General features: G+C 59.3%; 2 protein-coding genes across 5 annotated transcripts in view; one reads left to right on the top strand and one right to left on the bottom strand.

The window, feature by feature from the left end:
• Neurl1b (neuralized E3 ubiquitin protein ligase 1B) overlaps positions 1-2,135 on the bottom strand; it is a 35,813-nt gene extending 33,678 nt beyond the window's left edge. For both annotated transcript variants that reach the window (XR_013440082.1, XM_078052437.1), the window contains exon 1: positions 1,969-2,135. Coding sequence is in view for 1 of the 2 variants with exons in the window: in XM_078052437.1 (XP_077908563.1) it covers positions 1,969-1,999 (31 nt within the window). In the remaining variant the exon portion in view is untranslated. The remainder of the gene's footprint in view (positions 1-1,968) is intronic.
• Positions 1,307-21,760, top strand: LOC120885619 (uncharacterized). 3 transcript variants are annotated; one of them, XR_013440089.1, is made up of 7 exons: positions 1,307-1,755; positions 3,084-10,696; positions 10,908-15,676; positions 15,868-16,826; positions 18,727-20,180; positions 20,632-20,814; positions 21,321-21,760. XR_013440089.1 is itself a non-coding variant. In XM_078052441.1 (3 exons), exons 1-3 carry the CDS (start codon positions 1,479-1,481, stop codon positions 3,301-3,303), a joined length of 369 nt encoding a protein of 122 aa, XP_077908567.1. In that variant the 5' UTR covers positions 1,307-1,478; the 3' UTR covers positions 3,304-7,408. The 3 variants fall into 3 exon arrangements, 1 of the variants encoding a protein (XP_077908567.1); XR_013440087.1 differs by having other exon boundaries at positions 20,632-21,760; XM_078052441.1 differs by lacking the exons at positions 10,908-15,676; positions 15,868-16,826; positions 18,727-20,180; positions 20,632-20,814; positions 21,321-21,760 and having other exon boundaries at positions 3,084-3,166; positions 3,295-7,408.
• The last annotated feature ends 2,501 nt before the right edge of the window (positions 21,761-24,261 follow it).

Genomic DNA, 24,261 nt, shown 5'->3' with positions numbered 1-24,261 from the left:
TCCACCCCCATCCCAGCTGGATTGAGGACAAGGAAGGTGACAAGAAAGGCTATTCCAGGTGTGGAGGGCTCACCGGCTGAGCACAGATGCACCAAAATAGCATGTTGTGTGCAAGAGTTTAGCTATGGATCCAAAAACAAAAAAGAGCCCTTTATATTCTGGGCACCTGCAACCTTCCATGGCTCAGGAATTCCAGGTCTGTCCCCTTCTCAAACTTGATGCAAGTCTAAGTCCCCCAGGAGCACAGAACTCTCCTACACTGGACACTGCTTGAGCACCCACCCCACACCTGCCCCATCTCGCACACCTGGCACAGTGCAGGCAGGAGGGGCGGTGCTGACTTCACAGGGGACAGCTGTAGTGCCCTCAGTGTGTCTGTCCACTGCTTGCCCCAGACTGACCCACGAGTGGCAAATGGCTTATTCATTAGCACAGCATCAACATTTCTTAAGAAACTGCATGAAGGGGTGGGGCATCAGTGCCTCTGCCCAGGGCTGGTGGGTAGGACCTCCAGTGCCTGCAGCGAGCACCCCTCCTGTCTGCCGATGGGGTGTGGGTGGGGGCTCGCCCCTCCCCGGAGGAGCATGCGCAAAGGAAACAGGCCAGCCAGCCAGCCAGCCGCCAGGGTTCCTTCCTCCACCACTGAGTAGCTGGTGCCTCCACTTCTCCAAGAACTGGAACGTTCCAGTGCAGTTGCCCAAAATATGCCCAAAGGCTTGCTCTGTTGGAGGAGTCAGCCCCTCCTGCATAAGTTGGCCTGGGACTGGGGGCTCAACTCCACTTCAGTCCCCTCCAAGGGACATACGATTATTTTTTGATATCGGCACTTAACGCTAAAGAAAGGACTACAAGGGGTGTCGGTGTAGAGTGAGCAAAGTCTCACACTAAATCTGACCTAGGGCTGACTTCTTCACTCAGCCAGCCTAGGCAATCCACCCAACTGCGCCCTCCAGCGCCCACACAGGCCTTGCCTTTTATCCAAAGGATGCTATAAATGCCCAGCTTTCAGCCAAGACTTCTGAAGACAGAGGGATGGGGGAGGGCAGATGGATAAACCGGACTCCATCCAGATTCTCCCACTCCTGTGTGACCCTGGTGGAGTCATTTCCTCTCCTCTGAGCTTCATTTTTTTTCCCATTTGTGAAATTAGGATACATCTCTCTTTAGTGAAGTTTATTTGCATACCGTGCTCAGGTAAGGTATGCAAAGTGCTGACACAGAGCCTCCGTGGGGCCGCGGATCTGTTCCCCAGGATCACCAGGCTTTCTTCAGTAAGGCCTCCTCTGATTCTATGCTCCCACCCCATTGCCCCCTCCCAATCCCCTTACTCTGGTCTGGGAAATTCTAGGGCTCTTTGAATTAGGGGGCGACGCGCTCTACAGCAGCGACTCCCATAGGGCTAAGGAGCCCCCAGTTGAGCCGACACCAGAGGGGGGCGCAGCCTGGTGCGCGTGGGAGCGCGGCCGAGGCGAGGCAGCATGTGCGCGGGGGCGCTGGCAGCCTGCAAACTGAGAGACCCTAGCGCACACCTCCCCCACTCTCGGCAGCTGCGGTCTCTGCACAACTGGCGGCTTCTGACCGTCGGAAGCCGGGGCGAGCCCGGCTCCAGATTCACCCCCCCACCCCCGGTCGCCCCAGGCTCCTTCATCCGCGCCTCCGGGCTGGAACAAAGGCGAGGGGGTGCGCGACATAGCCACGGCGGCCCTTTCGCGCATCTGGCCAAAGCCGGAGAGAACGAGGACGGGGGTCCCCAAGGTAACCAGGACGCTGTACCCGCTCTCCCGGAGCGCGAAGCCCAGCCTCTGGGCGCGCGCGCAGAGCTGGGCTCGGGGAGGCGCTGGAGACCGCAGCCCGGTGCGCGCCGAGGGCTCCGAGGGGCGTGGGGTGGCTCCCCGAGAGTCACCCAGTGGGTGTCCAGGGGAGAGGAGAAGCCCGGCGCCCGCCTCGCGGGCCGGGTTCCCGGCGTACCTGGCAAGGTCCTGTGCACCGTGTTGCCCATCGCGACTCCGGGGCGAGGTCGGCGGCTGCGCGCTCGCGCGAGGGCTACTCCCGCGGCGAGTCGGGGGCCGGGGCCGGGGCCGAGCTCCGGGGCATCGCGCTGCACCCGCGAGCCGGTGGCGGCAGCTGGGCGGGCGCCGGAGGGCGGCGGCGGCGGGAGGAGGAGGCGGAGCCACCGGCCCGGGCCCGCGGCCCCGCCCCCGCCACCCCCGCCGCCCTCGCGCAAGGCGGGGCCGCAGCCGCCGCGTTTTTTGAAAGTTTGCACCGGGCGGCGGGAGAGGCGCGCGGAGCTGCCCGCCCTCGCTGCGCCCGCCCAGGCGGGGAAGGCTCGCGGGGCAGCTGGGCGCCTCGGGCGCCAGGCTCTAGGGCCTGCGGGCCCTTCTCCATGTTTTCCAGCGCCTGAAAGAGCCTACTGTGTGCCAAGGCCTTCTCTGCCCAGGCTTGGCTCCTGGGAGCAGGGTGCTGGAATTGGGTGGGTGGGGAGGGCGGGGACGTGCATGCAGGGAAGGTCGCCTGAGCTAGTGCAAAGGGCTTGAAGGCTGGCCAAGTGGGGTTGGGGACTTTCCTACTCCCTAGGCGGTGACCAACGATCGGGAGGAGGGAACCCCTGTTCATTAACTGACTAAGCCACTCGTTCATTAAAATATTTACTGAGCACGTCCTATGTGCCAGGCGCTAAGCGGGCCCGTAGATACAGACAGTGGACAGGGCTCCCCGTGGTGAAGACAGGAATGACAAGCAATTAAGATGGCTTAATACAGTGGCCAAAGCGCGGAGGAATATAAACCAAGAGGCAGCGTGGGGCTGCGTTGTTTGGGGTGCTGCGGGGGGGGGGGACCTGGGGACATGTAAGCGTCATCTAGTGAACACGAGTCGGGGATGCTCCTGCAGAGGGGGCGACAGGATTCCTCTTTCTCATCCACTCACCCCGCAGGCCTTGCAAGGCCCTCGGTGCTGCGCACGGGAGGGAAGGAGGCCTGGGAGCCCTGCCGCTGGGCTCCGCTTCCCAGAGGGAAAACCTGCGGCCTCGGAGGTCCCCTGTCCAGGGTGACCCCATTACGGAACAATTTCCCCCCTCACTCTAGTTTGCACGCGCTCGTCCCTGAAGACCTTGGGAAGTGTTATTACCTCCACTACACGGAGTGCGAGACCGAGAGACTGTCGGCAGGTAGGAGGTGCGGCCAGCCAGGGGCTGTGTGGATAAAGGGGCGGGGCAGGAGAGAGTCCCCTGCTTTGGCTTCTCTGGTGCCCTCTGCCTGTAGCACAGGACAGATCGCAGAGCTCTGCCTTTTCCAGGTCGGCTGAGAGCCTTCACGTCCGGAAGCCACGCCCAGACGCATCGCAGGTCTGAACAGAAGGGCGCCTCGGTGTTTGAGTTACTCATTTCTTGCATGACAAGTGCTCTCTCTCCGTTACTTAATTTTTAATCCCAAATTTCTGGCTGGAGAAGGGACACTAGCGGCCTGTATCTGCAGTCCTTGCAAGTGTGGGCTGCAGAGGTGGCCGCAGTCAGACAGCAACTCAGAAGAATTTCCCTGAGCTTGGCGGTGGGAGGTGTGGGTGGCTGCTGTCATGGGCCCTTTAAAGGTCACTTTTAGAGCACCCCAATAAGTGGCCATGCTGCGCAGGCCTCTGTTCTCACAACCCAGGCCCCTGACCTCCTCACGGGTGCAGGCCCGCTGGCCAGTGGGTGCCTGGCACTTGGATTGGAAAGGTCGGTGTTTAGACTCTGGATCCCTCTGAGTAAGTTGAGCCCTAGAGAGAGCTGTCTCTCCATGATGGTGACACAGGCGTCAAAGCCACATAGAGAAGAACTTGAACCAAACTGTTTCTCGAAGCTGGACAAAAGCCATGTTTCCAAGGTAGTATTTTATATCAAAGCCATTGAGTGTGGCTGTTTGGCTCAGGTCGTGAATTCCGCATGACAGGTCTGCTCTGGCCAGGCCTCCCCGGCTTCCAGTGGACATTATTCAGTTTGTTGTCCGCTTTCTCGGGGCCACTGGGACTGTCCTCCGCCTTTGGCTTGCCTCCTCTTGGGCACAGGCCTGGTGGTTGCTCACGTCACTTTGTCCCTCTCTAATCCCAGGTGCCACAGCTGTTTCCCTGCTCTGCTCCCCTTGCCAGGCAGGAAGTGCTGGGAACGGCTCACCCACCTGTGAGGTCCTGGGCCCACCCGGGCTGAACCCCCAGCATTCATTTGAACAGATGGTGGAGAGGTGCGTTGCTCTGAGCTGGGAGGAGACAAGAGAGAAGGGAGGAGAGAGAAGGAAGGAACAGAGAGAGAAGCAGGAAGGACGTGGACGAGGGTGACGGTGAGGGAGTGAGTGTGAGCGGATGGCAGCCTGCCCCCGCCCTGCACCCTGCCTGCGCCCTGCCTGTGCCCGGCCTGCGCTCTGGGGTGATCAAGAGCAATGCCCCAGTACAGTGACGCATGAGCAAACCATAGTCTTTAGGACAGAGGAGGGCCTGGTATTCTCCTAGAACTCACCATTCTAGAACTCACTCTGGCTCTGAGTTACACACCTGAGAAGGAAGACAGCTGCTCACAAAGGTGGGGCAGGTGGCGTGGGAGACAGGGGTGTCCCCGTCACAGGAGGCAAGCAAACAGAAGCTGTGGGTTTCCAAGTGGCTGCTGTGGGGCCTTCCTGCATGCACCTCCTGGGAACCCTCCTCCCAGTCCAATGATCCCTGGGGCCCAGGGTGCAGGAACCATGGAGTGGATTGTGGTTTAAGTTCAGAGTCCTGTGCGCCTCCTGGCCCTGAAGGGCTGCAGAGGATCCCGCCCCCATGTCTTTGCACGCCAAACTGCTCTCCTAGGACATGGACCCTCCCTTACTGTGGCCCCCAGCCACCCAGCTCCTGAGCAAGTGGCCCAGTGGCTTAATGCTGTCTACACATGCCATGGGCCTGCCACCCAGGCCACGCCACCCCAGGTAGAAAGGGGTCTTTGGAGGAAGCCCCGGTGTGCCTGCTCACCAAGCATTGGGTATGTCACCTGAATCTGTCTCCCCGGGTATTTCAGTCATGTTACATCAAAGGACACAGCTTTCCCCTTTCCCATCTTCCATCAGGACCCATCCCAGGGTGGTGGGGTCCCTCATCTCAGGCAGGATTTGAACTCCAGGCCTGGTTTTCTGAGCAGCATTTCTGATGGGACAAGACAGGCTTTCCAGGGGTCATTGCACTGGGGTTGGGCAGGAATGGGCCATTGGGTGGGGTCGAAGAACCAGTCCCGCAGCAGTGAAGGGTTCCCTGGGGGCCAGGGTGGGGCACAGGCATCCTCAGGCCTGGGCAGTGGCCTGCAGTCCCACCGCTCCTGGGCTTGATTTCCACGTGGTGCTCCCTGTCCCCAATTCAGCCCTGCATAGACTATGCCCCTCCATTGGCACCTGTGCCAGAGGGGGTCACTAGGGCGCCCGGGAGGGGCTGCTGCTTTGGATTGTGTGGGGAGCCTCCCGGGCGATGGGCAAAGGAGGGTCTGTCAGGCTCCCTGGCATGGTGCCTCAGGGCGGGTCCCACAGGCCCTGAGGCTGCAGGAGCGTCCAGCAGGTGCACCCCATAAAATGCGTGCTCGCTGAGCTGGGGGCGCTGCAGAGACCTGGGTGAAATGGTCCCTTCCCCTAGTCTCCTCCAGGACTCTGGCCCTGACCTCCAGCTGAGGACAGCCTGGGAGGGGGCTGCTTTCCACAGAACCTGCCTGTAAACCTTGGTTTCCAAACCCACTGGGTCTTCCCTGGGCAAAGGCGTTCTTTTTCATGGGCTGGTCACGAGGGGCCAGACTCATTCAGAGCTCCTCAGCTGCAGAAGGAAGAGCCCCTCTGGCTCAGAGGAAGGAGCCCACAGAGGAGGCTGAGCCTCCCAGGAGCCAGCATTGTCCTGTCCACCTGGGCAAGAGCAGTGCCCCCAGAATGCCTGTTGGTCCCTGCTGGGAAGCTGGCTGAGCATCCTGGCCAGGCCATGGAGCCATTCTGTGCTCGGGATCTGTATCTGTGGGGACCAGTGGAGAGGCTGAGAGTCCCTAAGGGAACTAGCTGCCTGTCCATGCTGGCACCTGGTGCTCGTGCTGGACAGCCACATGGTCACCCTCAGGCCTCGAGATCCCAGGAATGCAGGGTCACAGGAGGAAGTCCTGCTTAGTAGCATCTGGTGAGAAAGGCTGAACGCAGAGCGCGACACTCAGTGATGTCAAGCTTGAAAACCAGAATAAGCCCGCACCAGACACTCAGAAGACATGGCGGGGTTGATGAGGTGACAGGGTCACAGTGACCTTCCTCATCTCTCCCCACCTGTTGGCAGTTGGTAAAGGTCATGTGATGAGCGTAGGTGTGGCTTTTCTGGTGGGGACATCTCCACACACTGCTCCTGAAGACACAATCTCCCACGGCCAGGTGCGCGCCTACCTGGTCATGGCCAGGTTGGGTGGTCCCTGAGCTGGGCACCGAGGGGTGAGCCTGAACTGCAGTGCCCACTGCATTACCACGTCCCAGGCCTGCACCCTGGGCCAGCCGGAGTGGGCAGGGGAGTGGGCACCCGGGGAGGGGCCCGACAGAGGAGTAGCTTGAGCTCCTTAGAGACCAGGGGAGCAGGACCACCAAGGAAGACACCTGGACAGCACTCTGGGAGACCACCTGTAGGAGCTTGCTGCATCCAAATGTCACCCCAAATCTCACTCAATAGTTTTTAAAAAGTTGGCTCACTCGAAAAATACTCAGAAAACTATAAAGCATTCTAGAAAAGGAACCCAAGAAGGATAGAACCCTAATAAAAACCCTCACAGGTGTGTGTGTGTGTGTGTGTGTGTGTGTGTGTGTGTGTGTGTGTAACTTGGAAAACAGCGTTAAGTTTTTCAAAAACTGGGTGTGGTAACACAAGGAGGCAGAAGGACCAGTGTTGGAAGAAGAAGAATGAAGTGGAGAACTTGCTGTCCTCGTGTCGACACCTGTTACAACGCCATGGGGACTAGCGTGGCATTGGCGTAAGGGGACAACAGGACTCGTGTCTTATGACAAGTGTGTCACTGCCAAGCAATGGGAAAGGCAGCTTCTCAGTGATACACACCGGCAGGGGTGAAGCCCGACCCTCCCTCACCCCATGGGCAAAAACTAATTTCCGAGGGATTCTCCATCCAAATGTTAAGGGGAAATGGGAAACTTCTAGAAAGTAACACAGGGGGACATCTCTAGGCCCTTGAACACCATGTAGAAAGTGCTGTCCATAAAACGAAATCAATCACATCAACTATAAAGTTTAAAATTCTTTTTGTCAGAAGACATCAGTCAGAGAGTAAAACGGCAGATTACCAAGTCGGGGAGGGCTGGCTGGGGCTCAGGGCGAGCACTTGCCTGGCACGTGTGAGGCACTGGGTTCAATTCTCAGCACCGCATATAAATAAAAAATAAATAAATAAAGATCCAAGGGTGAGCAATAAAAAGTGTTTTAAAAAGAGCAGGGGTGGGGGGGGACATTTCACACATACAACCTTTATTCTAGAATAGGCACAACTACAAATCAATACAAAAAAGATCAATAACTCAATATAAAAAATAGGCAAAAATCAGGCACTCCACACAAAGAATATTTCAGCAACCAATAAATAGGTGAAAAGGTGCTGAATCTCATCAATGATCACAGAAATGAAAATTAGTCCCAGTGAGATAACCAGGGCAGATTGGCTAAAATGTAAAATCTTGACAATGCCAAGGGTTGGCAGGACACAGAGCCACAGGGCCTCTACTGAACGGCCGTGGGGGTAAAGTGGTAGACTGCTTTGGGAAACGGTTTGGTAGCATCTCGATGCGTTCCGATGGACTTCTGTGTCCTAGACCCCGTGATGGCCCCAGGACAAGGCCCTACAGAACCACGTTCTTACGCGAACTCCGGCAGCTGTGGGTGAGTGCCCAGAGCAGTCAGTGACCCCAAATGGAGACAACCCAAGTGTCCACCAGCAGTAAAGTGGACCAAAAATTTGGGGGATCTTCACACAGTGGGAAGCGACGCGGAGAGCAAGCACCGAGTTTGGCTGCTCACAGCCACCTGGACGGAGGAGCCAGGCTGAGAGGACCCAGGCTGCAGGGCGCCATTTACAGGATGCTCAAAGACAGGCCTGGGTGGTGACATCCGGGAAGAGAAGCATGAGGGGCATCGGGAGGGTGCCTCGGGGCGGTGCCCAGCTTTGCCCAGGAGGACGTGCTGCTCTCCAACGAGTTACCAAGCCACACGTTTTGGTTTTCACGTGAGCTTCGGCCTCACACGGTGGCCTGTGTGCGGCCATCAGGTGGCTCCTGTGGATGGCTTCGGAGGGCCGATGCCGACTAAAGAAGGTTCACGTGTCGTGGGGAGTTTTCAAGATTCTCCTCGGGGCTGTGGGACCCCAAAGACCCTGACCAGTGAAGACAGCAAGAAGGGACCCCAGGGAGGGACAGCGCCGGCCAAGGCCCACAAGCCAAGCTGTGTGGGGGAGGTCGTGGGGTGGGGGTGGCCGAGAAGGGCCTGCTCCCAGGGGAGCTGGGGGACCCCACCCCAGAGCTGGGCAGGAGGCGGCGGGGGACAGAGCCAGCAGGAAGGAAGGCTGAGGCTGTAGCAGAAGAAGGCAAAGAAAGGGTGTCCCTGGTCCCTGCTCGAGTGGCTCCTGAAGACACCCACAGCAGCCCTGGTCTTGCAGCTGCCTTAGAGCCCCACACCCCAGGCCACCACCCACCCCACCACTGCTGGTTTCCCCAGCACCTCCACCCTGTCTTCTCACAGGAACAGCGGACAGTCAAAGGCTGCCTGCCACCTATCAGGGGACAGAGACCCATGGGGAGACCTCACGCAGCAGGCCCCAGGCCACCCTACCCTTTATGTCTAGATTCAGAAACTGTCAATACAAACAGTGCTAACTGTATATCAGGGCAGGGCCCAGGACCCCTCGCTCCTTCCGGCCAGCCCTAGCCATCCCGGCCACTGCGTCAGTGGACGGTTCAGCTGAGGGACAAACCCCCTGGCCTGGTCTCCCTGGCCCAGTTGGGTACTTGAACCAAGATCATTGGCTGCACATTAGTGGAGAATGGACCCAGTGTGTGAAGGGTGCCCAGCAGCCGGGCAGTGGGGACAGGGCTGGCCGGCAGGAGGCGGGGAGGCCAGAAGGAGCACTCTGACCCTCATCCCCGAGCCTCTGAGCCATCTGCAAAATGGCCCTCGGGGCCTCTGTCAGCAGGAGGCTCCTGTCCTCTTCCTGGCTCAACTGTGGCCACTGGCCAAAGGCAGCAGGCCATGAGGGCGCTGGGCCACCTGAGCCAGCACAATCAGGTCTGCTCAGGGTGCACGTCCCAGCCCGGGGCACATGCATCTGCAGCCTCTCAAGGCCTCCAAGGTGGGCCTTCTGTCCTTGTCCTCAGAACTCCAGCCCAAGGTCGCAAGGGGGCCAAGCTCCACCCGGGAGTCTGGCTCCTAAGCCCCAGGCCTGGCTGGCAGAGGGAGCTGGCTGCAGTGTGCACTGGGCCTGGGCGGAGGAGTGGCTGCCACGCCTCAGGCAGGATACCTGTGTCCGATGCTCTGGCCAAGCTTCTCGGCAGCCAGGTCCACCTCCACGCTGGCCCAAGGCAGGGTGGGAAGGTGGGGGCTGGAAGGGTGGGACGTGGTGCTTCGGCCCATCTCATGGAAACAGGCCGAGGTTCCCCTTATTTTTAGCCACCAAGCTGCGCCTCCCGAGTCTCCCCCACCGGGAGCTGGAGGCTGATAAGCCTCCCTCACGCCAGCTCGGTAATTCTTTAAATAAAGTGCTTGCATTTGGCGTCCCCGGTGCTGGAAATACTCGCTCCCTGGATTTTTGACTTCACACCCGTGTGCGCGGTGCGAACCCAAGCGCATCAGCTGCCGGCTGTCTCATTAGGTGAGTCACTGTCTGGGGTGCCAGGATCAGGGGCAGAGATTGGCAGGCTTCCCAAGTGTGAGGCGGCCGGTGCTCAACCCTGGTGGTCCTCGTGAAAGACGGGGGGTTCTCCTGACCACACCCTCCACCCAGGGAAGGAACTGGGATCCCAGTGAGGACTTCCAGTCACTGTGCTGGTTTTCTGCATCCATGCCACTCACAGTGGCTGGGGTCCCCTCCTGGCACGCCCTGGTCCATTCTCTCCATCTGCTTACACACAGGACAAAAGCCCACTCTGACCTGAGCCAGTGGCCTGGCTCCTGCAGACCCCTTCATACTGGCCTGTGCTCACTGTTGTCCAGCCACAGCAACCTCCTGCCCTTCATCATGCTGGGCTTCACCCAACCTCAGGGCCTTTGCACCTGCTGTCCCCCCTGTCTGGAGTGCCCTGCCCCCGGACCTCCCAAGGGACTTCATCTCATTTTTGGTGTCTCGGCTCAAGTGTCCTCCTCTGAGAGGACTCAACCCTGACCACCCTGATTGAATAGCCTCTGCCTCTCTGCCCTCTCTCCCTCAGGCACGACGGTCTCGGGATCCCTTGTTCATTGTCCCCCTTTTCCCTTGAAGGCCTCAGGGAGGCACATACCCCTCACCCACCAGCGTCACCTCCAGAGCCCACGTGGCAGAGACGGCTCTCAACAGCCTCCCGCAGAGTGAACCCAGGAGCGGTTCCACTGGGGCAGATGACCACGTGCTCCAGCCAGGGGCCCCCTGACAGCTGCCCGCTGAACTTATCCAAAGCCAGCTGTCATAGGGCCTCATGTCACCGCGAGAGGCCTGGGGGCGAAGGTGAGTGGGGAGGGGCCCACCTAGAGGGTTTCCGGCCTCCGTGGGAAGGCAACCCTGGGGCCTGGGCTCCTCTGCCACTGGGGGGCTTCTACCTCCTGGCAGGGAATCTATGTCACTCTCCGTTGTGAACATGCTCTGACCTGGGCACACTAGAGGCCAGGCAGCGGGCCTGGGAGGGTCCTTGAGACCTGGCGTCATCCTTGTTTTACAGAGATGCTCAGCCTCGGAGGCCTAGAGATGACCCCTGGCGGCCGTCCTCTGCCTGCCGGGCTCCGCCTCCAGCCTCTGCGCACACAGGCTGTTCCTTCTGCCCTTCCAGGTCACCCACCCCCTTGTACCTGGAGAGCTGAGCCCCCTCCCTCCCGGGGGGCCTCCCACTTTGGCCGGAGCCTCCTACTCCGCCTGCCACGTGTCTGGGAAGGGAACTCCTGAGATCATTGAGGGAGCGACTGAGCCTCGATCCTGGGTCTGTCAGCTGCACAGAGAGGCAGGCCCCCAAGTGGCTTCTCTGTCCATGACAGGGACTCTCGGACCTCAGCGTGTCAGACTCTGGCTGCCCTGGGAGTCCCTGCTTCTGTCGACTAGGGAGGACCTGGGGCGTCCATGCTGCCTGGGAACCTCAGGCCACCCTGGGCCGTGGAGTGGCCACAAGGAGTCTCTGGCCTGGACATACCTGGGCAGGAAGCACCCCCAGGGTCATCCCCTGTGTCCCCGAGTCAGGCCCTGTCACTCTACAGACATCAGCTTTTAGTGGTGGGGACCCTTACGATCTCCCCTGGGCCGTTTCCAAGCCACAGCAACAGTGGCCACGCTCCCCCCCACTCCTGCAGACGGGGACCCGAAGTCCCCTGCCCACAGCGCACACCCGCCCTGACCTGGCGACCCTGTCCCCTCTCTGCCTCTAGACGGGAGAGGCACCAAGGGAGAGGCCAGGCCAGCGCGGGGCCCAGTCCAGGTTACCCACTGAACATGGTGGCCTCCGGGCTCACCCACGCTGTCACAGTGACCGGCTTCCCTCCTGAACGCTGGGCGGGGCTCCAGGGCGTGCACGCCACTGTCTGTCCCCTCCTGAGCACAGGACACCACTTCGTGGCAGTCGTGAGCAGAGCTGCGGCGAGCTGGGGCATCTCCTCGGGACCGGAGCTCCCTCCCTGTGGTGGCACCCAGAGGTGGCCGCGGTGTGGAGATGGGTTGCTGGTTTTCTGAGGAGCCCCAGGCTGTTTTGCAGAATGGCCAACGGCGTGCAGAGGTCTCCTCTGTCCCCTTGCTCTTCCTGATGAGAGTCAGGTGGCGGGTGTGAAGTGGCATCTCATGGGGGTCCCTTTCCTGTCCCCTGTAGCCGCTGTCCCCCCTCCCTGCAGGAGGTGTGCACTCTCCTTCCCGTCCACGCGGTGCTCTTGCGTGGGAAACCAGAAGCATGGCGTCTCCAAACCCAAGGATGGGGAGTGAAGGGGCCCGTGAGCTCCTCCCTGGCTTGAGAGCCCTGGCCCCCGAGTCCCGCGCCCAGTCTTGTGCAGGAGCCGCGAGGGACATTCTAATGAAGGCAATTTTTAAAGGTTTTTGGAAAATGTGCCTCTCAGAACCAGTCCCAGGGGCAGGTTGGGCATCGGCCCATCCCAGCCCTCCTGGAGGTGACCCGGCCACTCTCGCAGGCTTCTCGGAGAGACCTCCAGAGGGTGGCGCTTACCCAGTGAGTGTGCCCATGCGTGCGAGGGCACCTACATGTGTGGGCTCAGAACGGACTGCCCTGTGCACGCGTCTCCCGCCCTCTGCACCTTCCCCTGCCCACCCGCACACTCCTCTCGGGGCTCATCTCAGTGGCCACACGATGTCCTGTTGGATGGACGCCCTTTTGCTCATTGAGCTAACTTCCAACTGCTGGTCACTGCGGTGGCCATGCGGTCGCCAGCCCGTGTTGAACTGGCAACTGTTCAGGATTGTGGTGCTGGGGAGCAGGGGGCGGGGCCTGATTTGCCGCCTTCCCCGGATTTCCACGGTGTCAACATACCCACCCTGGCCTGGTCCAACCCTTCTCAGCAGCCCCTGACAATCTGCAACTCCACCTCTAATTCTGTCCCCTGCATAAACGCCCCAAGGGGAATTGGCTGTGTCACAGCAGATACAAATTCCCATGAACAATTCCAAATTGCTCTAGGGAAGATGTTATCCTCCGCTCTCCCCGCCCAGTGTGGGAGGCCTGCTTACCTCCCGCCCTCTGACAGTGGCCATTAGCATGCCTTTGAATCCTCGTCTGATACAGGGAAGAACAGTTGCTGCTGCTGTTGCCATTTGCATTGCTCTGGGTGTCTAACTTTTTAAATCAGGGTTATCTGGGCATCTGCAGGGTGTTTCACGAAGCCCCGGGGATTATGGGGGTCTAGAAAGCGATTTGGAAATCCTGGCTTCATGCCTTGCTTTGCCCGTTGGCAAGATCAAACTGCAGATGCAGTCACCAAACAGCATCAAAGCCTTCCCAGAGGACACTGGCGGTGTCGATAGCCCTGTCGGGAGCACCCGCCCGCTCTACCCACCAGCACCTCCACCCTGCCTCCAACCCAGGCACAGACTGTAAGAGACACGGTGTTCACTTAGCACCCAAGACCTGCGCTTGGGAAAGGCCAACCCTGGTGGCTTGAACTCTCCAAGGTGCATTTTCAGTAAAGGAGAGATCCAGGAGAGCGGAAGACCCATCTGGCTGGTGTGACCTGGGGCAGGCAATTGACCTCTCTGAGCTGCCTCCTGGACACATGTGCCCTCCTCTGCATGATCTGGGGAGGGTGGGGTCACAATAGCACAGCCTGGGAAGATGGTGGTGTATCTTAAGTACTAGGGCCTGGCGCACAGTAGGTGTGTGAGACAGGCTTCCTCCTCCTCCCCTTCCCAGCGTCAGTGTGCACTGTGAACCATGGGTAAATGACGCAGAGGAGCGGCACATGGTCCCTGGGCTCCCTCTGGCCCTTCTCAGACCACTGCGATTGCCACACACCTCCCACATCCAGCTCAGTGCAGTCTTCTCTGGGATGGGCTGGAGCCCTGCTGGACTCTCGGACCCAGTGCCTTCATTTGGCCAAACACAACTTTTCTTAGAGCAGAGCTAAAAGCTTCTTCAAGGAGCTTCCTCCAACTGGTCCATTCGGATTTTTCATGATTAGGATCAAGCATTCTAATGGGGGTCCTGCCTCCTGTCCCCCCCAGTCAGCTTTCCTTCCCAAAGTGGCTTCCCGAGTCTTTCAGCATATAGCCTTCAATCCCTCCATCATCCCTCCCTCCATCATCCCTCCATCATCCCTCCATCATCCCTCCATCATCCCTCCATCATCCCTCCATCATCCATCATTCATCCATCATTCATCTGTCATCCATCCATCATCCCTCCATCATCCCTCCATCATCCCTCCATCATCCCTCCATCATCCCTCCATCATCCCTCCATCATCCATCCATCATCCCTCTATCATCCATCCATTATCCCTCCATCATCCATCCATCATCCATCCATCATCCATCCATCATCCATCCATCATCCATCCATGGCACCCATCCTTCCACCCACCCATCTAGTCTGACTGTCCATCCTTCCATCATCCATCCATCCTTCCTTCCCTCCTTTAACAAATGGTGCCTTAGGTCTGTTCTCAGCTCTACTCTACAGAATCCCCGACGCTGGTGCACTTGCCAGGAAAAGTCTAACTTCTAGCAAATTCTAAAACAAACAAGACCAGCCTCCGTGCCTTCCTCCTCCGGGCTCTGGCCCCCGGTATCTTTCGGATGGGGTTGGCCTTCGTTTGTCTTCCCTTCCTCTGGCTTTCCCAGCCACTGGAGCTGCCTTGAGACCCTTGTCCCCTCTCAGCCATCCCCTCCCAGAGCCTTCCCCGTGTCAGCCCGGGGCTTTGGTCCCCCTCTTTGCCTGATGAGGTCCATTTCCTCACTTGGTTTCGGGGTGAAGTGTTTCTCCCCCAGAGGGAACTGAAATCCTGGCTTCTGCATTCCGTTCCCTGGTGGGTTCCACGGTGTTCTGGTGTCTTTGTTTGATGCCCGTCTCTCCTGCACAATCATGAACGTCGTGAGGATGGGTCCCCGCCGCTGTGTTCGTGGGGTGGGACCAGAGCTTGGGGCTGCCTGGCGGTGTGCATCTTCCAGATGAGTTTGTTGAGTGATGGCGGTGACATGCAGTCAAAGCTCAGTGAGAGACAGTCAGGAGCCAGCAGCTGATGACACGACTCCCCCGCCCTCCAGCCTACCCAGGGCCACCAGAAGGGAGCCAGCCGCGAAGGTGGATGGACTCGCCACTGGGATGTTGGCTGAGGATCTGAAATGTGCATTGGCAGGGACACAAGGTGTGGCGAGTTGGGATGGAGCTTGCACCCCGCCAGGGCCTTTGGCAAGGCTGTTGGTGACCACCATGTCCACACTTGGGGCAGCTACTGGGAGAGCTTTATCTTGAGTCTAGGAGGCGGGTTAGAGGCGGGGTCTGTATTCCAATTCCTGTCCCACCAGCCGTGTGACTGTGGGCAGGCTGGGCTTCTCCTTCCCAGGGGCTGGTAATGGCATCTCCCTCGTGTAGCTTGTATGGGGTAGTTAGCGCCTGGAGATGCTGGTTCCCGTTGCCATCCAGGCTGCTCAGGGCTGCTCAGGGCCACGTTTCCCTCTCCACCTGGCTGCAAAGCCCAGCGACAGTCCCAGGGCCTGACCACAGCCAACTCCAGGACGTCAGTTGTGGCCAATGGACTTGATTTGTGGCTCACTGACGGCCACCTTATCTCACCTCTTCTCTCATCCAAGTGTCTGCGCACGTGGCTGCTCTGGGAGCATGGATTGCTCTGGGCGCGTGGCTTGCTCTAATCCATGTTCTTGGAAACCACCCTTGGTCTTCTCCATCAGTGGTCTGGTGTCTTGCCTGAGTCGTTTGCGTGTAGCTGATTTTGCCTCTTTAATGGAACTGAAGGACCCTAAGGGTCGGGGCACCTCTGAGCCCCCCAGGTAGGTAGCACATGCTGAGCTGAGCAGATGGGCGCATGGGGTGGCCAAGGGGATAGAGCAAGGCTCCCTGCTCGACCACGGCAAGGACGTAGCTGGCCCGGGAACGCTGTGCTTTCTCAAGTGTCCATGACATTAAAAACAACAGCATGCGGGAAAGGTCAGTGACCAGCGGTCAAATTCTCTGCTTCCAGACCACAGACAGCACAGGATGTGTGAGGAACAGATGGTCGGGGGACACGCCGCGGGTCCCCGAGCTGCCTCGCTCCAGCCGACGGGAAGAACCAAGTTCCACTTGATTGCTGGCGTGGCAGAGGCTCCAGAGCTCACAGGCTCTCTCCAAAAGTGTGGCTTTCTTTTTCCCCAACACGTGGGGCACAGACAATGTTTGCCCACCTCTGGTTTCTGTGAAATGGATTATGGGTGAAAATGACACCGGCCAATTCCAGGCCCGGCCCACTGACACTTCTCGCACGTCTTCCTCCGTCCCCAGGACTGGAGAGGACTTGGAAGTCCCCGGGGATGGCAGAACCACAGTGGAAGGAGCCTGGGTCCCTGAGTGGCCGGGTGGAGCAGAGCCTGCCTCTGTGCCCACCCTGCCCTCTGCACCCTGCCAAGCTACGAGGGTGCCGGGAGCCGCATGGAAAGGTGTCGTTCTGTTAAAGCAAGTAGAAGAAACTCATCTGCCCCCCACCACACACACTTTCTTCAAAAAATGGCTTTTTTCAAGGTTGCTGATGAATGCGACGGGACCCACTGTGTCCCAGAGACCATGACAGGCAGTCGAGACTCCTCACTCCATTTGAGTTTCTGTCAGCCCTCAAAGGCGGGCCCGGTGTTTGGTCTGTTTTGCAGCTGAGAAGACTGCAGTTCAGAGGCACAGAGTGACCTCCACAGGTCAGTGGGGACTGCATGCTTGAATCCCATTCCCACTGGGACGTTGATGGATCTATTTTTGGTATCGTGTCACCAGCCCACATAGAAGGACATTAAAGAAACAGATGTAGGAAATAAAAACTTTCTCACCAGCACCTCGAGTTGTTGTTTACTACATCATTAAAAGAATCCTCCAGGGAGGACCATGAGGAATTTCATCTCAGCCCACGACCGGAAACGGCTGCTCTGGTCAACTGGTGCCTTTTTACTCTCTAAGGTCAGCAAAAGGCAGCACAAGTATGTCTGCTTTGCTTCTTTGCTTTGGCTGCTAGGAAGCCAGGCGACATTGGGGTCCTGCTCTAGTGACGGCACAGAGTCATTGGAACCTGTGTTTGTGGTTTATTTATTTATTTACATAATTTTTGTAGATTTTTATTTTAGAGAGAGAGAGAGAGAATTTTAATATTCTCTATGTTTTTTTTTTTTTTTTTTTTTTTTTTAGTTTTCGGCAGACACAACATCTTTGTCTGCATGTGGTGCTGAGGATCGAACCCGGGCCTCATGCATGCCAGGCGAGCGTGCTACCGCTTGAGCCACATCCCCAGACCCTGTTTGTGGTTTAAAACGAACCTTACTTCTCAGTCCAATTACCAGCCGCGCCTGGTTTTCCATGGGGCCTGAACTCCGGTTTGATTTGATTTATTTACACAGTGTTTTGCCTTTCTGCATGCATTCATGGAAGGACCTCAAATACTCTTTGGAATCAGGCAAAGGACAAAGGAATACATGACCAGCTCCGTGTTCCCCAGCTCTTGGGCAGCAGGGTTAGGATTCAAGCCCACGGCGGACTGCAGCAGGCCAGGCCTCTCTGCTCTGCCAGGGACTGCAGCCTGCTCTGTGGCCTTCTGGGCACCAGGCCCTGTGCCAGGCCTCAGGATTAGGCTCACTTCTCCTAGACCCCGGCTTTGTAGGGGTCCCATGTGGCCTGGTATTCTGGAATAAGCTGGAGATGAGTGACCAAGAGCCACGGCCCCCTGTGGCCCCACAGTGTGCTTCCTTTGGCCCACCAACTTCTTCAAAAAACAACTTTTTCAAATTGCCACCACCATTTGAAATTAAGATTGTATAGTTTTGAATTGTCCTTGTTTCTTATTTTCTCATGAAAAATTGGACAATCAAGCAACTCTGGGCCTCCAGTCCCACATGGCAACCATTGCTACCCCTCTGGTGGACACAAATCCTGGCGTGTCGTGCTGTCCCCTGCCTGGCCTGGTCTCTTACCAATGACCTCTCCCCTGGTGGCTCAGCCCAGGGTGGTGGTGACGTCTTGGGCACCCTCACTTTCCCAGGATCCAGCTGTAGTCCCAGCTGGGAGCTCAGCTCCCCTGGCCGCCCCAGCCCCACTCATTCCCTGGAGTGTTTCCTGCTCCTCTTCAGACCTGAGCCATCTCCTGCCCCCGAGGGTCATCTGGGACCTGCGTCCTCTGATCCCCTCCCCGGGGTCCTGCTGCAGACGCAGGCCTGGCCTGGGCCCCTCGTGCTTGTTGAATGAATGAGGGACGGAGGCAGGGAAGGAATCAGCGGGCGTCCGAGCTCTCAGGGTCTTGGCTCAGGTGGACGTGAGGGCAGAACAGCAACTTGGAAGCAGGAGGCAGAATTCTGTGCTGGCCCACTGCCCGGGTCCCCAGGCCTCCTGAGTCCCTTCGAGGGCCTCTCCCATGCCAGGCTATGCCAACGCAGACTTGGCGGAGTTTCCCACGCTGACGACCAGGGGAGAAAGATGTCACAGCCCGGGACAGTCACCCAAACCTCCTGGTTGCCCCTGGTTCCCTCTCCTGGGAAGAGCAGCCTGGGGAGGCTGGCTCTCTCTCCTTCTCCCAGAGCCTCCGCCTCCCCCAGGCCCGTCTTTAATTGCGCTGAGCAGCGGGAAGAACCTCGTGGCTCTTACATCTGTTTTCTGGAAGATTGTGAAGGCACATTAAAGTGTGTGCATGTGGGCGTCTGGTAGCGGGGCCTCTCTCGCTGCGTGAAATAATGGGGAAGGATACGGGGAAGGAGGAGAGCGAGGGAGAGCAGACAGACAGACAGGGAGACAGGGAGACAGAGAAACGGGGTGGGGGCCGCTGTGGCCTCTGTGGCCATGGCCATGTTCTGATTTGGGGCATATTTTCTTGCAGGTCCTAGATGGACATTTGGGGGAGTCACCCTGAAGCCTGCAGTGTGAGCCCTGCAGACACAGGCAGCAGAGACCTGCCCTGGGAGCTGTTTGGAGCTGCGGGGCTGCCTGTGTCTCTCACTGTCCCCTCTTGAGCCAGGTCCCATGTCTCCTCCCAAGAGCAGGCAGGAGGCAGGGCTGGCTCCTTCCAAAGCCCATCAGTGGCCTAGGATGGAAGAGGCCCACCCCAGCCCAGGAGGACGCTGGGCACACTCAGGGTGGCCAGGATGCTGGACGCCCTGGGAGCCTGGAGGGAGATGGCAGAGGGAGTCGGCGGAAGGTGGCTGCTGAGCCGATGGCCCTGGCACTGCCCAGGCAGGGAGAGGAGGGTTTGGTGAGCACAGCCCTCGCCATCCAGCCCCCAGGAGGGAGTCGGCAGCCCCCCTTCCACAGCTGGGCATGGAGACTCAGCAAGAGAGGGGCTGCCCCAGGGGACACACCAGGGGCCTGGGGCCCTCCTGACCACTCCCTGTCCCTCTCTCAGCAGCTTCTGTCTCTGAGCAGGGCTCTGAGGGAGTGGGGGGTAGGCTCCGCTCAGGACCCAGGATGTGCCCTGGCAGACACCAGGCAGGGCCCTGTTCCTCCCTGTGGTGGCAGGCACGGGGCCCAGGGTGGGGATGGCCGGCCCAAAGGCACCACGGGAGGACCTTTCCCGGGAACTACAGAGGCTCAGGGACACAGGGCAGTTCTGAAAGCCAGGGCAGCATCTGAACAGCCATGGCACCAGCTGCCCCCTGACGGGTGGAGAGGAGGTGATATGTAGGGATCCTCGAAGGCCCGGCCTCCTCTGGCCCATTCTGTGGGGGAGCCAGGAGGTGATCTCATCCAGAGCCATGGGCTCAGAGTTGTGTTGATTCTGAAGAAGAGCATAGTGGGACTGTTTCCCGTGGTGCTGGGAATGGAACCCGGGGCCTCCTGCGTGCCAGGCCAGTGCAGTGCCACTGAGCTGTGCCGGGCCCTGCTGGGCATTATGGTGACATCTGCCTGCCGCTCCCATAGCTCTTCCCTCCTGGTTCTCATTCAGCAACCCGCTCAGTGTTTCGAGTTCCCCACACCCACAGAGGGCCCGCGTCCACCAGTTCTGGGCTGGACACCGCCTTAAAGCCTGTGCCCCAAATGGCCGAAGCCCACCCAGTCTCAGCAGCTCTCCGGAGTCTTGTTCAGAATGCTGGGCAGTCAGGCTTGCTGTCTCTGGGCGTGTGTAGGACACACAAGGATCCCCCCGACAGATGTTGGAACCATCTGGCGGTCACGGGAGAGTGGGCAGAAGGACGAAGCTCACGGCAACGCCGGGCGGAGCCGGGAAGACTGCTAGAAACGCAGCAGGAGCCTGATCCAGCCTCACCTGCTGCCCGCATCCTTGACGTAGCCAGGGAATCAACAGCGCTGTCCTGTTGACGGCCAGCTTGAGTCGGGGTGTGTGGCCCTTGGCTTTGAAGGACACGAGTGGTTGGGGGGTATAGAGCCAGCTCCAGGTCTGGAATCCACCCCCCTCTCTGAACCTCGTTTTCCACCTGGAGACAACGACCACCTCCGTGCTCCATAGACTGGTGACCTGAGTGGCACCTCTAACACAGAGCTTGGCACCTAGTGCTGTCCCCAGAACCACATGCTGCATGACTCTCGCCCCTGGGGTTCAGGCCATCCTGCTTCTAGGCTTGCAAGGGGAGCCCCCAAAACCTTGTCCTGGGCCTGGGTATCACAGCCGCCGGGACTGGGGGAGGGAGGCTCTCTGATTATGGTCATTAGGGCCACCACCCTGGGGGTCTGGTCACGGCGCCTGGGCCAACCCTGGGACCTGCCTTGGGTCGGCCAAGCAGCCCCAAATATTTGCTTTGCCAAGTTTTTGACAAGAAGTCCATTTCAGGCCCAGGGAGGAGGACGGCGTGACCTGCCCCGTGGACAGACAGCCCACGAGCTCTGGCCCCGCGGCCGTGGCTGCTGCTCAAGGAGGCCCAGCCAGTTCCCGTGGGGCCAACACCCTGAACCTTCTGTTTCCGTCATAAAATCAGCACCGTCCTCGGCAAAGCCCGACCCACTGCACCTTATGGTGAGGAGAGGGCTCCCCTCACCTCCCGGGGCCCCTCAGCCGGCCCTGCAGGTGCCCTCTTCCAGGGGCATTTGATGTCCCCCTGTGCACACGCTTCCTTACCAGGTGGCCCTTCCCACGTGGACCCTCCTGCAGTCTGACTTTTAAACGGCTTCACTGGCCTGTTATTTTGTACAGGAGACTCACCCTTCACAGGGTGGGGTCCGCGAGCTCTCAGTGTGGTGGAGTTTTGTGGCCATCGCTGCCGGGGTCTGGCTGGGAGGGGCCCCTGGGGGCCTGGGGTGTCCAGGCAGGAGAGCTTGGAGGTGATGAGGGCCTCCTGAGAGCCGCGGCCACCTCACCGTCCTGGGGTGAAGGCACTGGGTGGTACTGTGGGCAGGTGGGCTGGCCGAGGTGGCCATGGGGCCCTGCCCGCAGCCCCTTCCCCTCTCCCTCTGCTCCCTGGCTGTGCCCAGGGAAGGGCTTCCTCCACCATCCTCCATGATTCTGGGCCTCACCTTGGCCAGAATGCAGGACTGGTCGACCCGGGAGGGACAGAACCTCTGAAACCAGGAGCCCAGACACTTCTTCTCCGAGATGCTCCCGACAGCCATCGTGGTCCCCGTGGTGAGAAGCCGATGGGCACTCTGGCCTCACGTGTTGCACGTGTATGCCCAGCCCCTCCACCCACCCCAGGAAGCTGCTCACTTGCTTCCTGTCCCCACAGACCTCCCTGTTGGGACCTTGCATGTAGGTGGCTCACAGGTACGTGACCCCTGGTGACTGGCTTCCTTGACTGAGCATGACGGTTTCCAGGCCCCACCTGCTGCCACGCATGTCGATGCTTCCTCTTCATGGCCGAGTAATATTCCCGTGCGTGGAGACCACGTTTTGTTATCATCCTCAGCCAGTGGACACTTGGGTCTTGCTCTGTGGCTGTGATGAATAAAGCTGCTCTGAGCCCTCACGTCCCTGTCCTCCTGTAGGTGCTCATTTTTACTTTTCTTGGGTGTAGACCTACGAGGGAGCTTGCAGGGCCCCATGGCGTCTCTTTGTCTGACTCTGATGGGCTGCCATGCTGTGTTCCATGGCAGAGCTCCATGGGACGTCCCTAACAGTGGTGTCCAGGGGTCAGCTTCCGCCTCCAACACTTGCTGCTCTTGGTGACAGCCATCCTGTCACCAAGAGGAGGCCTGAGGCGGACTCTTGCAATGGTCGTGACTGCAGCCTCGCTCTCCCACCTTCCCTAGGACCTCCCTATGGTGGCCCCATGGGGACCTGCCCACGCCTCCCTTTGGTGGCCCCACTGAGACCTGGCGACAGGCACCCCGTGTTCCACTCTCAGCCTGGTTCCTGCTGATCTCCCTGTTGATGGACACGTGGACCTTCCCCTGTTTTGGGCTACGATGAACACCCCAGGGCGGGGAGGGGTCTTGAGTGGCTCTGCCTGTGGCTCCGGGGGGACACTGGAGGGGACCACCAGATCTGGCTGGGGCCTCTCAGGAGCACAGAGGGGTTTCCTCCCAGGCTCTGCCCCTGACGGCTATGTGACCTCGGGGCAGGTCACACAAGTCTGGGCCTGTGAAAAGCCAGACCAGGCCAGGTCCCAGCCCCTGCCTTCCCATCCACTCCCTGGTCCTTCTGGTCACTTCCTTGTCACCATCACAGCTCCTCTGCTGTGGCCTCTGGACCTCACTGGCCTCTCCCAGGTACCCTGAAGAGAGGCACAGCTGGAGTTCTGGCTACCCACCTGTTCAGAGAAGGCAAGCGTCAGCTCACAGACTCTCAGCAAGTAGGCGAATGCCACCAGCCTGGGCCAGGCTCCAACCCGGGTTCTGTGGCCTCTCCACAGGTGACCGGGGCTCAGCATCATGGCTCAACCTCAGTGACCCCTCCAGAGAGACAGGCTGCTACCTTGAAGGAAGCTGCTGGCTCTCCAGGCCCTCTCTCTGCCCCTCCCCACCATTCTGAGCACCTGGGACTTGTGGCAATAGGAGGTGCCCGTGGTGCTTGGGAAGGAGGGAGAGACAAGGGCTGCCCACTTACTCCACGGGCCCCTTCATTGGAGGAGGCCACATCCTGCTGGATTCTGGCACCACTGCTGCACCTCGCCTAGCAGTCCCAGGGAGGGACCAGCTGGCTCCTCCCGACCTCCCCTGGTGTCCTCTGGGGTCCCTGACTGGTGTGGGGAGCTTCCCCACAGTGGTGAAGGGGATTGCCTTAGTCCGTTGTCTGAGACTGTAACAGAATGACTGAAGCTGGGTAAATCGTAAAGAAAAGAAGTTTGTTTCTTGCCATTCTGGAGGCTGGGAAACCCAGGACCAAGGGGCTGTGCCGAAGTCTGGCTTGGCACAAATCAGGAGCCACTTGTCAAAAAGAAACTAACTTTATTTTTAGAACTACAAACGCCAAACAAAACAGCTCCAGGGAAAAACCCTCAGAGCCCAACTGCCACCACCGGCTTCCACAAGCCTCTCTCCCCCACACCAGCCTCTCAACCTCCCACAATCCTCCTGCTCCTGAGGCCGATTGGCTGGGTTGCGTGGGCAGAGCCAAAGAAGTCACCCAATGAGCAGCTCCGTGGAGGAGCCAATCAGCTAGATGTTGCTGGGGCCGCTGTGAGCCAATCATCAGCTGGCAGTCTGAAGGGCAGGGAAACAGCCCAATGAACATCACCGCAGAGGAGCCAATCAGCTAGATGTTGCTGGGGCAGTCTGAAGCTTGCTGGCAGCTGGAAGTTTGCTGGGGCCCCTTTGGCTGTGGCTCTCAACAGGGCTGTGTGTGGTGAGGGCCTCCGACGCACTGTAACCTGGCGGAGGCAGCACACGGCGAGAATGGAGGAGGGCGCACAAGGGGGCCAGAGGCTGAAGGGCACCAGAACTCACCCTCTTGCCCAGCACCCACCCCAGGTGACGGCACTGATCCTCTCCTAAGGCTAAGTACTCGGAACCTGCTGGGTGTGAAGACCAAGGGTGCAACCTGACCCAAGTGAGCGCGGAATGAGAAGGACAGTGAGGTCGCCCAGCCTCCCCGACTAGGGAACCCGGCCACTATGCCCCTCTCCCAGGCAGCCAGGGTGGCCCTGGGTCTCGGCCTCTTCCTTGGCCCTGAAGGACCTGGCTGCAGAGAGCCCGGCATCCAGAGGTCATGGCAGCCTCGAGCCTGGCATCTCAGCCAACAGAAACAGGGCCGAGGGGCAGCAGCTCCGTCCCCAGGTGAGAAGCTGCTCCAGGCCTGCGCAGGCTCAGTGTCCCCCACAGGCCACATGCAGCTGGGACCCACAAGTGTGCACTCAGCACACGGCGAAGGACACAAACCGAGCACAGCACACCCACACACGAGAAAGCACCCCACACAGGCTCCCGGCAGGGCACGCCCTTCGCCACACGCCACCTGGCCAGCTCCCACCCCCGCGGGCACACGTCCAGCAAGGGCTGAGCATGGGCTGGGAAGTCGGGTCTGGAGAGC

This window comes from Ictidomys tridecemlineatus, chromosome 1, assembly GCF_052094955.1.
Source record: "Ictidomys tridecemlineatus isolate mIctTri1 chromosome 1, mIctTri1.hap1, whole genome shotgun sequence".
NCBI classification, from domain to species: Eukaryota; Metazoa; Chordata; class Mammalia; order Rodentia; family Sciuridae; genus Ictidomys; species Ictidomys tridecemlineatus.
This window is presented reverse-complemented; position numbering and strand designations above follow the sequence as displayed.